At 42.4% G+C, this 13,674-nt stretch overlaps 2 protein-coding genes across 3 annotated transcripts in view; both read right to left on the bottom strand.

Annotated features, from left to right (window-relative positions):
* Window positions 1-5,269, bottom strand: part of rap1gapa (RAP1 GTPase activating protein a) — a 55,042-nt gene extending 49,773 nt beyond the window's left edge. For both annotated transcript variants that reach the window (XM_030359004.1, XM_030359040.1), the window contains exons 1-2: window positions 5,179-5,269; window positions 2,706-2,786 (exon numbers count right to left, since the gene is read on the bottom strand). The gene's annotated coding sequence lies outside the window, so the exon portion shown is untranslated. The remainder of the gene's footprint in view (window positions 1-2,705; window positions 2,787-5,178) is intronic.
* A 380-nt stretch (window positions 5,270-5,649) lies between these two features.
* nt5dc2 (5'-nucleotidase domain containing 2) lies at window positions 5,650-13,634 on the bottom strand. Its single transcript, XM_030357885.1, has 14 exons — window positions 13,127-13,634; window positions 12,223-12,407; window positions 11,983-12,057; window positions 11,829-11,884; window positions 11,502-11,595; window positions 10,011-10,139; window positions 9,720-9,780; window positions 9,504-9,606; window positions 9,297-9,398; window positions 9,107-9,188; window positions 8,922-9,008; window positions 6,775-6,915; window positions 6,607-6,671; window positions 5,650-6,045 (listed from the first exon to the last, which is right to left on the bottom strand). The coding sequence occupies exons 1-14, from the start codon at window positions 13,491-13,493 to the stop codon at window positions 5,784-5,786; spliced, it is 1,809 nt and encodes a 602-aa protein (XP_030213745.1). The 5' UTR covers window positions 13,494-13,634; the 3' UTR covers window positions 5,650-5,783.
* Window positions 13,635-13,674: the final 40 nt, after the last annotated feature.

The raw sequence follows: 13,674 nt of genomic DNA, 5'->3' as shown, positions 1-13,674 counted from the left end.
ATTATATATATGTAAATAAATAAAACTCCTCCTGAAGGAGAAAGCACAGTGCAGGTTTCAGTCAGACAACACATAGAACTAGTGTACATAGTATAACGTACTATAACCTTTTCGTTCAGAGACACAAATATGCACATTTATGTATTCTTACTCACTGAAGAGGTTGAAATTATGGCAACTAATTCTGTAGAATAATTGGGTACATTATAAAAATGAGAGACCTTAGTGGCATCCTGCAGTTTCATACGGTTTATCAAGCCCTCACAGAAATGTTTTAATGCACCGTCGGCTTGCTCAGAGTCTATTTTTAATGCCTTTAAAGTACTTTTTTGTCATTGATGGTCTCTGGCGGCGCAGCCAGTGAGCTCACAGGAAGGACGGGAACATATCAACATGATAGAAGCTGGCGTTTTTATGTGTCCTTAAGGCATCCTTTAAGCACATTTCAATTCTATTTATCCTTCCACTTAAAAAATAAAAAGATTATGTGGTGTTTAATTTAAAACGTTTCCTAATAGCTGTCTTATTACCGAGTCTCTAGAGGAAGACTTGCAACAACCATCAATAAAAAAACTTTGAAAAGTGCGAATAAACAAAACCAATCTCTCCCTCTCTTTCTGTTTATACCACAGCTATTAATCACTTGCATAACTCTGCATACAATCGGTAGCAGCAAAGACACTTTGCTCACAGTTTGCAGGCACCATACTGATATTATTTGGTACGATATTATTCCAAATGGATATATTCCTACAACTGGAGCAAGCTTAGGTGTACTGTTGGCAAAGTTTTCAGCAACATATAGCTGCAATATAACATACATCCCTGGCCCCGGTTCATTTCCACAGGATCTAGTCGTATCTCACAATGTTCCTCGGTAGTTCACTAAATGCTGAAAGTGTCAGACGTGAAAGGATGAAACAGCCAGTAAGAGCTTTTTGAATGAGGAGATTCTATGTGAGGCCTTTGGATCTCCCTTTAGATAAAAATATGTTTATCTTAATCTGAATGAGGTGGACATCAAAGGCTGTCCGTGCTAGCCTATAGCGTGCCGGCTATGGTAACCTTATGCTCATTGGTTCAACCTGTGTCGTGCAGCAGCAGGTATGAATGGGCAAACTACTCACACAAAAATGTGACTATGGAAATACACCCGATAAACATGTATAGCGCCCATAACAAAGGACAGTGACTCATTTAAATACCATAAAAAATACATGACACTCTGTCTCTTGAACAAGATACTGGCTATGGTCTAGCCCCGAGAGAGCAAGAGAAAGAGAGACACACACACACACACACACACACACACACACACACACACACACACACACACACACACACACACACACACACACACACACACACACACACACACACACACACACACACACACACAGCGAGAGTACGAGAGAGAGAGAGCGAGAGAGGGAACATGAGAGTTTAAAAATCTGTTTTTAAATGTTGTTTGCATTGCCGTGACTTTCGCAAGGCACTGGAGGAAAGCTCTGCAATTAACGTATCACACGTGGGAGCATAAAAGGAAAACACAACATGGGCTTGAAAGGTAATTAAGCCGGGGAAAATGGCAAATGGAAATAAATTATTATAATCATGGCCACATTGTGCCAACCGCACTAAATATAAACGTCCCTTCGACTCAGCAGGTTCTCAGTGCGTCTCCATGGACAAATGTGGCTGTTAATGCCAACAACCATTGACTGTGTCATCCTGTCCCCCGGCCAGCTGCTTACCACGTTAATTACAGTAGAAGCTTTTATATCACATAGCGCAGGCAGGAACTATCATTTAGAATGGCTTCATTACCATATTACACATCAGACTGTAGTGCGCGACGGAGAGCCAGAGAGAAGGAAGGCAGTAGTAGGCATCCCTACTGACGCCCCAAAAAAACGAAGAATAAGAAAGAAAAAGAGTGTGCGTGTTTATGTGTGTGTATGTGTGCGTGCGTCCGTGTGTGTGTGCGTGCGTGTGTAAGTGTGTCTGTGTCTGTGTACACGATCGCGCCCGTGTTTCTGTGTGTGTGTGTGTGTGTGCATGCATGTGTGTGTGTGTGTGTCCGTTTGTGTGCATGTGTGTGCCTGTGCAGCCAAGCAGCAGCAACATGTATGATGAGAGGAGGACGAGCCTCTCGGGCGCAGCGGTTCGCCTTACATAAACCATCACATAAATAATCCAACGTGAAATCTGGTGCTGCTTTAGTGGAAAGAGACAGGCCGGGGTTTAGAGGCTTTGCTTATTATGTTAATATGGATGTTATAGGCATGACTAAAGGTCAATGCTTTATTTTTTCCTCGACGACTATAGAACAGACGTATGGGAGGACTTCAGAAAAGGACTCCTTTTAAACTTTGTAATTAAGACTTTGGTTTGATCTGACGAAAAAAACAGAAGCTAAATAATCTTGTTTGTCATCTTGTTTTTATGACTTGTTGGGTTTGCTTTATACAAGAAAAAACGCCAACAAAAATATACTGCAGAAAATGTTGCTATTTAACCTATCGCTTACCAAAACTTTCAGAATGGATTCAAGAGGATGAACCTCCACATCCTCCTACAAACTGCTTCCAAAAAGCAGTTGGTGTATTACAGTATATGTGAGGACTGCACTTCTGACCGACCGACCGACTCATGAATGAATGATGGAGTGTTGCTGATCCCCCAGCGTCTCGGCTCCAGCTCACCTGGGCCTCGCCGCACGCCAGCCCAGGCCTCGGGTCCCCGTCCGCGCTCCTGAGTCGCCGACGAATCAATCTCTCTCACACCTGAAACAGAGAGGGTTGTAGTTCAGCATTCTTCTCAAGTGAATAACATCCACTGCCAGCAGGGTGGGATCAACACCTACACCTTATGGCAACTCCACTGCGACAATGGGTCTACCACACACACACACACACACACACACACACACACACACACACACACACACACACACACACACACACACACACACACACACACACACACACACACACACACACACACACACACACACACACACGCCTGGCTTACTTGCTGCTCCCCAAAGGTCACAGCTCAGTCTGACAAGACTTCCAGAGGAAGCTGGCAACTTATGTAACCTCTTGCAATAAAAACAAAATAAACACAAAAAACAAGCACATTCATAATAATAATAATGATAATAATACATTAAATTTAGAATGGGGAATCATGAAGCATCATTCCTTAACCTCATAGTGTCTCAGTGGTACACGGAGGGGCCAGATCTCGTCGTGATAATATCAAACAAGGACTATATTTCCTTCATGAAGGTTTCACTTCCTTCTCTGTAGCTATTTTAAATCAAGGATTACAAAGGGCGCTAACTGTGTAAGGACTATCACTTTCTCCTCTGTTTAAAGATGGTAGCAGTGCTCTGCTTTAAAAAGTAATGGGGGCCCAATTAAAATGAATAACAGAACAGACGGCAGTGGGCAGGGAGCGTCTGCCAGAGCCTGCTCTGTCTAAGCTAAGCACGCTGCGCTAGCATTTCAGTGCCAACAACACCTACGTGCACGCACACGCAAACACACACACAAGAAAAAAAGGAGGACGAAAAAAAAAATTATTGAATGAGCAGCTAGGTACAAAGGTGGGAGCAAAAACAAACGACCAGAGGGAAAAGGAGGAGAAATAGAGCGGATAATGATGGAGTGATGCAGTCAGAGGATGGAGGGAGGGAGGGATGGGATGGAGGATGAAGGCGAATGTCATGATGGCTGTATAAAAACTTAATAGGCGACAGATCAAGAGCCGCATCTATCATCAGATAGACGATTATATGGACAATAAAAATATACATCTTGAGTTATTTCACTCAAGATGAGAGCAGTGGCGTCACTAGGCTGTTTCATTCGGGGCTAAAGCCCCAGATATTATTTAATTAGCCCCGAATCTTACATATTTTTTGCTTGCTTTACACTAGAAACAAACATGGGGATTCCAGGGGCACCTCAAAGTAGCCTAGTCGTTCTAGATAGTTCTACTGGCAAGATATATATATATATATTTATTTATTTATTTATTCATATGTAAGGTCTGTCTCACTTGTATTCATTTTACTTGAATGGAACTTTAGATGTCTGGGGATAAGCAGCACAGTAGTCAGGAAGCTATTTAAAGCTATAATAAACATACAAAAAACATCCCTCTGGGCTAAGCCCCGGATATTTCAGAAACCTAGAAACGCCCCTAGCTAAGAGTAACGATGATAACGAAGATTCATTAATTTATGAAGATTCAATTGTCCATGAACGAAGATTCATCCACACATAATGTTGAGTGACTCCACATTATGTCTGTATGAATCTTATTCGTGAAGATGGGTCATTAAATATAATTTCAAACTTCTGACTTGTTTAACCCCCTCCAGTTATTCTTTACATCCATTTGAGATTTGCTCCGTGAAGGCAGAGAACCGTGAACGAGTGTGAATTGTGAACCTCCGCACATTTTGCACACATGTGGAGACACAATTGCCTACTGTGTCTCCACAGGAGGCAATTGTACATCTGTGCTGCATGCTATTTGTTAATAATAAAAAGGTCTATCGGAAATTAATTTGAGTTGACAAAAAAGGGAATGTAGAAATTAACTGGTAGCCTACAGTGAATGAACTGCCACCGCTGGTGGTTTAGGGAGGACGACACAGAACAACTCGTCCTAGATATTCTCCAATTCAGAGCAGTAGCCTACCAAATTGCATATAATAGTACTGCATATCAGACAAAATCCAATTCCAAGAGTAAAGACATGTTAAATCACAAACTCCCAGAGGCATGATACTAAAATTCGAAACTCATTCGAATCAACAAATTCAAAAAAGTAATTCAGAATGCAACATCTTGATGAGTTCCGCAGTGTAGCCTATGGATAGTGAGTGGCCTAAAGCGGGGTCCCACTAAACTACCCTTAAAATAGAGCCTCTTCAAAGTTAAAGTGGGAACCAGACGAGGATAAACAGCGCGTGCAGGCCTACTAACACAGACAATAGACGGCGCGAGACCTGTTTGGCTGCTTGGGTTTAATACATCAAGCTTCAACACTTCGAAAACCGAACGTGTGTGTTATTATAATTTAAATTATTACATAGGCAACATTGGCATTATTTGTTTTCGCAAGACCTGGACGTCTTAAGGCAATCTGAAATATACCTACTTGTCTTTGACGTTGGAAACATGCATACGAACCGTGAGAAGTTCAGGCTGTCTTGACTTCCTCGGGAGAGGGTCTGCCGCGTGTGGAGGAGGTGCAGCAGGTGTTGGGAGGAGAGGCGGGATGCTGAATGCATGCAGCGCCAACCAAACAACGACCACTGAAAACGATCTCAGGAAATGTATCGTGAAAATAGGCCTCTATATCCCTTCCGACAATCCTGGATTTGAATACCACCGTTACCAAAACGTTATGCTTTTAAGTAGAATATTTGTAATAATTATTAGGATAATTATATTCAGAATAAATAGGCAAACATAAAAGAAAAAACATTTATTAAAAAAAAAGACTTACACGAACAAATAACATCGTATTTTCCTCTCACCGATTTCACTATAGGCATTAAAAATAGCTAAAGCACGATGAACCACTTTTAAATTAAAATTAGAGAAGCCTAACCCTAACCCTTTTTTCCCAACAGCTTGGGGCTCCCTTCATACTAGGTCTACAGTGCCCTCTAGTGACTACAGCGAGAAGTCTGGCATAATTGCGTAATTAACCAGGGGGATAGAAGGAGTGCATGTCTTTAAAAGTCATAGACAAACTGCTCAGCGAATCAGAGCCATCTCCTCCAAGAAAGGGGTCTTCATGCAGCCAGTGCAGAGCTGGTCCATCCACAGGGGGGCCTCGTGCTGCAGGGGGGTACGGCGGGGGTAGAAGGTGTACGAGAGGTCATAGTTGAGGAGACAGCTGATGGAGGCCATGTAGACGTCTGAGAATCGGCACAGGCGCCTGGAGAAGTAGGTGGGGTTGTGGGAGGTTCTGAAGATGCTGCCAAACTGTGGGTTGAACAGGTTCTTGGTGACCGCCCTGCAACACAGAGATTAGGATTAGCCCATGTGATCGTTTATCTGAACAATTTAAGTGACGGCGGTGTTGATTAACATACAGTATTCCTCTAAACCAGTGGATCTTAACCGGTTGGTTGCGACCCACTTCCTTTGAGCGGGTCGAAGATAAACCTTGATCCTAGAATTCCATGAATTAACTAATTTATCAATGTTGAAGATTTTGGTTTGCTCAATGTTTTTAAAAGTAAATCAAGGAAATATTGATTAACTCATTTATCAATGTTGAAGATTTTTGTTTGCTCAATGTTTTTAACAGTAAATGAAGGAAATATTGATCATAATAAATGTTTCATCTTCGGTGACCAAATGACTAATGACATTTATGATGGTTCCTGAGGCTAGACCGGTGGAGAACCTCTGCTCCGAACAATGAGATTTAGGCCCAATCCCATTTCTACCCCTTACCCCTTCCCCTTACCCCTCCCCCTTTTTTTTGAAGGGGTAAGGGTAAGGGGTAAGGGGTAGAAATGGGATTGGGCCTAAGTAACCTCATTCAAGTACAAAATTTAGATGCGCTAACCTTAACTCCTCCCTCTCTTTCATCCATTCCTGTAAAACCTTTTGTGACTCCGGGTCCCGGTGTATCTAAGAGGTCAAAATGAATAAAGCAGGTATAGTACGGTACAACAGTCTTCAAAACCATGTTATAGAGCATTAGTCAACAGTGTAGCGTGTGGCCACCTGTTACCTGCATGCGCTCCAATAGGCCTGTCAGAGCCTGCAGCCAGGTGAGACCCAGGGCATACTGTTTGGTGTTCACCACTTTGGTTTCATGGATCAGCTCGGGCACAATGGCCCCCGTGCGCCAACCATGTCGCAGCATCAGGTCCTGCCCACACCGATCAAAATGATGTATGAATTATTGTATCACATTTCCACATTGTTCAACATTGTAGTTGCACAAAGAAAATCAACACCAACCCACAAAAACAAAGAATCATATAAATGAAAGAAAAACAAATATGGCAGTCAGAGTATAAAACCGCTATAGTCATTAATGGGGGTCTTAATAAATTCCGGCCTAACCAATGTATGCCCTCTGAACCCAGTGAACCACCCACCGTTTCAACCCACACTAACTTTGTTATACTTTCTTAGTACCATCGTTGGTATTGTCACGATCCTACTGTTGGGTAATGTTAGGCTGGTGGGTAACTGGTGGTCACGGTAACTGTGGGAGTGGCTTCCTTGATTGGCCTTGATTATGTTCACCTGAGGGATCCAAGATGGCGACACAGAAGCGAGATAGTGTCTGGATCGACAGCATGGTGCCCAATGGTTACACTCCGAAATCATAAGACTTTGTAAGGCCTATTCACCCACATACCAGGACCACACCAGAATTAAGGATTCCTACGGGGAACGTGACCGCCCATTTGTCGTCTTTGTTTGTCTATGTTATATGTCAAAACAATAACTGAACGAGACAGCTACCGTTCACCCCAAACGCTTGGGCTATCCCCCTACCAGAGGGAGAAGGACCAGAGCTTGCCAGGAACCCAGGTGAGTCACTACTCACGTGGCCGGAAGCCAGTTTCCTGCCAGCTGTGGTTGGCTACCACTTACGTGTCTCGACTCCTGCCTAGACAGAGAGCCGGTTTCCATATATACCAGTGGGGTCGTGACAGTATGAACGTTATTTTCAGCGATCTTGTTTATGAAATGCGCCACATATCGTAGCATTATACTAAAGGTGTCCGGGAAGCCTAAACCTCACTCAGACGTGGAAAAATTAAATAAACCGTTGATCGGACGGAGCTTCCCTATACACACCCCCTGGCGTTATACTATGAGGGTCCAAAAAAGCTCAACTTTTTCTTGGACGCCCCAGTCAAATGCCCAGACAGAGCTCCACACATCCAGACACCTTGCCGCTAGGCCCCCTTGGTCCTGTCTGGGTGCCTCAGAAAAGGCACTCAGTTGTAATGAAAGGAACACCACCAGAGTGGAACAATCACCCAGTGTTTTGGGGAGAATGGCCGAAACATAGGAATTTACCCTGTTTTCTTTTCTATATTGGCGTATTATTTCAGGAACCGATAAAATGGCAAAGATTACCATGTTGACGATCATATCATACGTATTACCACGTTTGAAAGTTTAGGTTCCGATTATATTATATCTTTATGGAAAGAATCCCCACAGAGAACTAAAACTTGGTCAACTATTCGCTTGATCACGGTCTGTTTGTTATGGAGTCCAACCAATAATCGTGCTCAAGGAGAAGTCTCTCTCTGTTATCTCATTGTAGCAGGATGTTGGGACAATAGGATTCCCTGTTGTCATTTCAGTCTCAACCCACCATCAGCTGAATAGTTTAGATAACACTTAACTAGACGTCCCGTAATCCAGCACAACCAACTCTCGCCAACTCTCACTCATATTCCCACCGTTCTGCTCATGCAACAATTCAACTCAACTGACTCATCGAGTAAGACCCGGTAAGACTCCATAAAAACAGACAGTGAAAAAGAGAAAAGGTTAACATGCAAGTTTTATTTCTCTTTAGGGATCCTTAATGATATAACATATCTGAGCCTGGCAAAAACAAGCACTTTTAGAGGGCTTAAATCTACGGATGCTATTGCCCCAAAGGATTACATTGCAGCCAGTTTTATCGATACATTTTCTGACCACTTAAAAAATCGTTATCTGCATTAGTCCCTTTGACCCAGATTCAGAAAATAGGCTCCAGGCTGAAAGTTGTCCTTTAATGTTGTTGGGCACATGCAGACAAATTACAAAATACATACAAAATACATTCTCAACGACCACAGGTGTTGATAATGTATATAAAGAGTCAGATTGTATTCAGATGAAAAAGGTGCTACTTACAGCCAAATCACTGTAAAGATGGTCGCCAAAGTAAAGAACTTTGGATCCTCTCCAGCCAGTCAGTCTTAGGAATTCAAACAGGTTCCCCTGAACACACAGGGAAATTTTTAATAACATAATATTAGAAAGGAGGTTAAAGAAGATCTCCCAGTAGGGTCTTATAAAACAGGTTAAAGCCCACCCACCTGTTTGTAAATCTGTCCCTTTTCCAGGCTGTTGATCTTGTCCCACTGAAGGTCGCCGTTGCTATCCAAGCGTCTGAAAGGTCTGAACATGGCAGTCAGTAACTTAACTAGCGATGACACGGTTAGGAGTCACTACACAAAAATAAATACATTCCGCCAACACTTGTCTAGAAGAGGGCATTTCACTCACTTAAAACAGTCATTGAAGAAATGGGGTTTGTCCGCCTGCACAATTATGGCATCAAAGAATTCCCTCCAGTTTTGCCCCACCATGTAAACCATGCCTTTATCCCTGAGGAAACAACACAAACAAGTGGACAGATATCACAGGTACTATGTCAACAACTCTATCCTGTTGGGCTGTTATCGTTTCCTTCATCGCAGGCGTCTCCCTTACACGAAGCTGAAGGGGCTGTTGGTGATGAGAAACAGCTTCTTCCCTTGGCTGACCAGTCGCTGCAGCACAGCGCGGGTCGGTTCCCCACTGAGGATGAACTTCTCTGCAGAAATGGAAGAGAAGCAGTATTCTACAGTGTCCCACCGAGAGGGAAGGACAGCCCGAACTACAATGTATGTGGTCTCGGCAACGGCCTGATGAGGGCGGCTTCCTTACCCAGATCTTGCGTGATCCATTTATACATGAAGCCTTTAAGGTGGACCATGCCTATAGCCTCCTGAAGAAGAACAACAAAACTTTTTTTATTCACAGATTCCCTTTTATAAACAAATATACATAAAAATACATAAATAACCTCATAAAAGGAGTACTTTAAGTTTAAGCATCCAATTATGCAATACAGTCAGGAAGTGGGTCAGTTCTGCCTCTCTGCATGAGCTGGTAGAGGGGGGGGGGGGGGGGGGGGGGGGGGCTGGGACGCAGTAACACAACTGCAAGGGTGCTCACCGAGACGTCTTTGTAGAGGTGAACAGGATCATATTCAATGTCGTTGGAGATAAAGTAATCATTGGCCACGGCCAAGAGAGTCATCTCTGGGAGGGAGAAGACGTCCATGAACTGCTTCATCTTCGGCCCCTGTTACACAATATTTACAAAACAAAAGAATAAACACTTTTCCAATTTCCCAGATTCCCTTCCATATTCTTAACCATATACTCACTCAACCTATTCAAGTTAAATATTGTGGAAATGTACCCTAATACTCAAGTACCCATGGAGATGTTTTGAAGTATACAAACCTAATCGAAAATTTGCAAATATACGTCTACTAGTTGAAAATAATTTGGAAGGGCCAGGTTTTTCACATGGGATACAAAGAAAGAGGCCCTTTGAAGCTTGGTAACTATTTGAACCAAAACCAAAACTCTACTTTTAACCTTGCATAAAAACTATTACACATCATGCCTTCCAAATCATTGACATTGCGGCAACTGGGATTACGAAATTAAACGGGAAGAATTACGTAATGCCAAAGCCAGAGAACTGCTATGCCTAAGGACAGTGAACCATGTAATCCTCATCCAAGTCTCGGTTACAGAATGACTGCGTTGCAACAATTTTGAGCAAAAAAACTGAACAAGAAATTGCGCAGTAAAAATAATATTATTATATGATAAGGAAGATATAATTTAAAAAATGAGGTCCATAGTAAAATAAACCTTGCATAAAAAAGTTTCTAAAATGTGTCTGAAATCAATCGGAGGGTCAGTCGATACATAGTTTCGCAAGCGAGATACAATGTAGCAACTACGTGGTTGCTACACAAACTAATTTCCTACAGCTGAGCTAACGTTATTCACCGTAGTTCTAACATTGCAGCGTTTTAAAAATGGACAAATTCATTGCCAATTTAAATGAATTAGGAGTAGGGAAGACATTTGAGGACTGGTTAAAGAGCGACCAGGACGACGGAATGACAATATGTTTGATCATTAGTCATGCATGTCTGATCGATCGTCATTAAAGGGGACTACTTTTTGAGGGAGATGAACTCAAACAGAGTGTACATTTAATAATCATGCAATACGAATAAGAAAAAGCATAATTATTAAAGTATTTGAATTGTTTTATTATGTTGGAAAGCAAGAAGTAGAATAAACGGGATAATCACCTCAATGCAGGGCAATAAACAATTTGATATGCCCGGCTCGTGGAAGGGCAAGCCGTCCACGAGCCGGGCATATCAAACTGTTTAGTGACCAGCCTCTCTGTGATTATCCCTTACTTATTTCATTACTTTTAAACTCAGAAATACTTTTCAAAACACAATCGACAAGTCTTTTTTTTTTTTTCTCGCACATGTTATTTTTAACTTCACATTTTCATTCAATCAAATCATTTCATTAAAGACTCCATTCTGAACTGTGAGTCTCTCATATCATAATTCAATACAATATGCTAATTCAGTAGTAAAACAAAAAGCTAACCCCAGCCCACCTTGCCATAGAAGCCACTGTCCTGGTTGAGAGGAACGTGGTGAGTTCCCCCATACAGCCCCACCACCTCCTCATCTGGCACTGGCTTCAGGCCCCTGAGGACCCAGACAAAAATAAGCACAGAGAAGATTACATTCCCAGGATCCCCTGGGGTCCACAATCACTTGCGTCATTCGTTTTTGCTGTGCACAATACCATGTTGACCATATGACATATTGCCACATTGGAAAGTTTAGGTTTAATAAAATAATTATTTAATAATAACTATTTAATTTTCTCCAAATATATTTTATGTAACGTTATAAAATGCTAGAACATATTGACTCACCGATACACAGTACCAGGCTCAATGTAATGGAATGCATCGATTTTCATCAGAAGACCCTGGGCATGTAAGGAGAGGTTGATGAAACATCGTCAACATCTTTCAGCCTGGAAGCAAATCGGTTACACACACAAAAAGTGTGTCCATCGATATTTACCTTCTGTATATCGTAGTGAAGTCCTCTGGCTGCAAAGTTCGGAACATAGTCGTATTTGTGGATACCTTCCGGGTACTGAGATGTCGGAAGAGTCATAAGTAAAAAATAATACTAACAACAATAAACTACAAATCGTTATTATTCTATTATAAATTATTATCACTACAAATTTATATTCTGGAATAAATAAAGCACATCTTATTTTACCAAGCCTATCAAACTCTCTATTTCAACACACACCTTGAAGTGCTCAATGAGAAAGTCCCGGGCGGTATCATAGATCATGGTGTCCAGGTTGTTAGAGTAGAGGGCCAGTGTGTAGTCATAGTCAAAGCCGTAGATGTCCACCTCCTCCAGGCTGACCTCGTTGTTGGCGTAGATGGCGGAGGGGTTGAGGATGCTACAGGCTCCAGGGGGAATCAGTTCTTTTCCAGTCAGAGTGGATGAAGAAACAACAACTTTAGAGCAAGACTTCTGATACGATTGAAATAAAATGATTTAGAACTCACACAAACACAGACACACAGACCACACCCATACACACACACACACACACACACACACACACACACACACACACACACACACACACACACACACACACACACACACACACACACACACACACACACACACACACCCTTACAACAATAAACTAAAGTTGCAGAACCTTGTTTTGGTTAAATTCATGCAGCAGCATTATACGTTTCTAGAAAAGCGGAGTGTATAATCTGTTTATTTGTTCGTTTCCAACTACTTTTTTAAACTTTCAACTTAGTCGTTGTTTCTTGCAATCCTCGACGGTAAATCAGCCAAAACATATTAAAAATAATACAATAAAAAAAAAGGTTTTTTATGTAGGCCTTTTGCAATCAACCACAGCAGTCGATGGTTTAATTGTACACAGTGGCAACATCAAATAACGGTTTTGGGTTATAATAACATCCGAAACCATGAAGCGCTGAACGGTGCCGTTATTTTGAGCAACAACATGCTGTTACAGAACGCTGGCGTGCTCTCCAGAACGGCTGACTCAGCACAATGCGAACTTGGAAAGAAACAGCAGCTACAGACGATTCCCTGTGGACTACGTGTCAGGACAGGAGTCAGCACCATTGGCGCAACATGGTCTGACTTCACTCACCGTGAACAAGTCGTTTAGTGTCGTTGTACCGAGCCCACAGGTGAGCTTTCTGGTCCACTTTCCCGGCGGTAAGGGAGTACGGCCGCCCAGCAGGTCCACGAGAGGTTCCATCAAATCGCCTCTTCTTACCAACTTCATGTTGTTTCTCGGGGAGTGAAGGCGCGCTGCTGGTCAACGGTCCCTGGTTCGTTGTTTGTGTGACAGCCCCGAAGCCTTTATTCGTGCATTGCCCGGTTGGGCTTTTTACCTCATCACTTTTGTTGGAAAATTCATTAAATTGTGTGGAGCTCTTCGCAGCCGTTCGACCGGCATTAACGTTGTTCCACAACGCACGACCTAACGACAGACCCACTTTCTGAAAGGACATCGCATTAATCAGTTAGACCTAGTGAACTTAGACACTTTGAAATATAAAAAATAAAAAATCTTAAGGTTCAAGCACCAGTCTCATTTCGTTGCCTCCAGCTTTGTTGTCCAGCTGACGCGTGTACGTAACAGTTGGTCGAGTCCCATATATTTAATAAACTGGGTACAAGCCAAGGGGCGGG

The sequence above is a fragment of the Gadus morhua genome, chromosome 1 (genome assembly GCF_902167405.1).
Source record: "Gadus morhua chromosome 1, gadMor3.0, whole genome shotgun sequence".
NCBI classification, from domain to species: domain Eukaryota; kingdom Metazoa; phylum Chordata; class Actinopteri; order Gadiformes; family Gadidae; genus Gadus; species Gadus morhua.
Note: the sequence above shows the minus strand (reverse complement) of the source record. Positions and strands in the feature narration are given on the sequence as shown.

Coding starts and splice junctions, on each gene's coding strand:
- nt5dc2 (XM_030357885.1), bottom strand. CDS start 13,493: ATGTCCTTTCAGAAAGTGGGTCTGTCGTTAGGTCGTGCGTTGTGGAAC. Junction 6,916..8,921: donor ATCTTTACAGTGATTTGGCT/GTAAGTAGCACC, acceptor CGGTGTGGGCAG/GACCTGATGCTGCGACATGG. Junction 6,046..6,606: donor AAAGAGAGGGAGGAGTTAAG/GTTAGCGCATCT, acceptor TCTGTGTTGCAG/GGCGGTCACCAAGAACCTGT.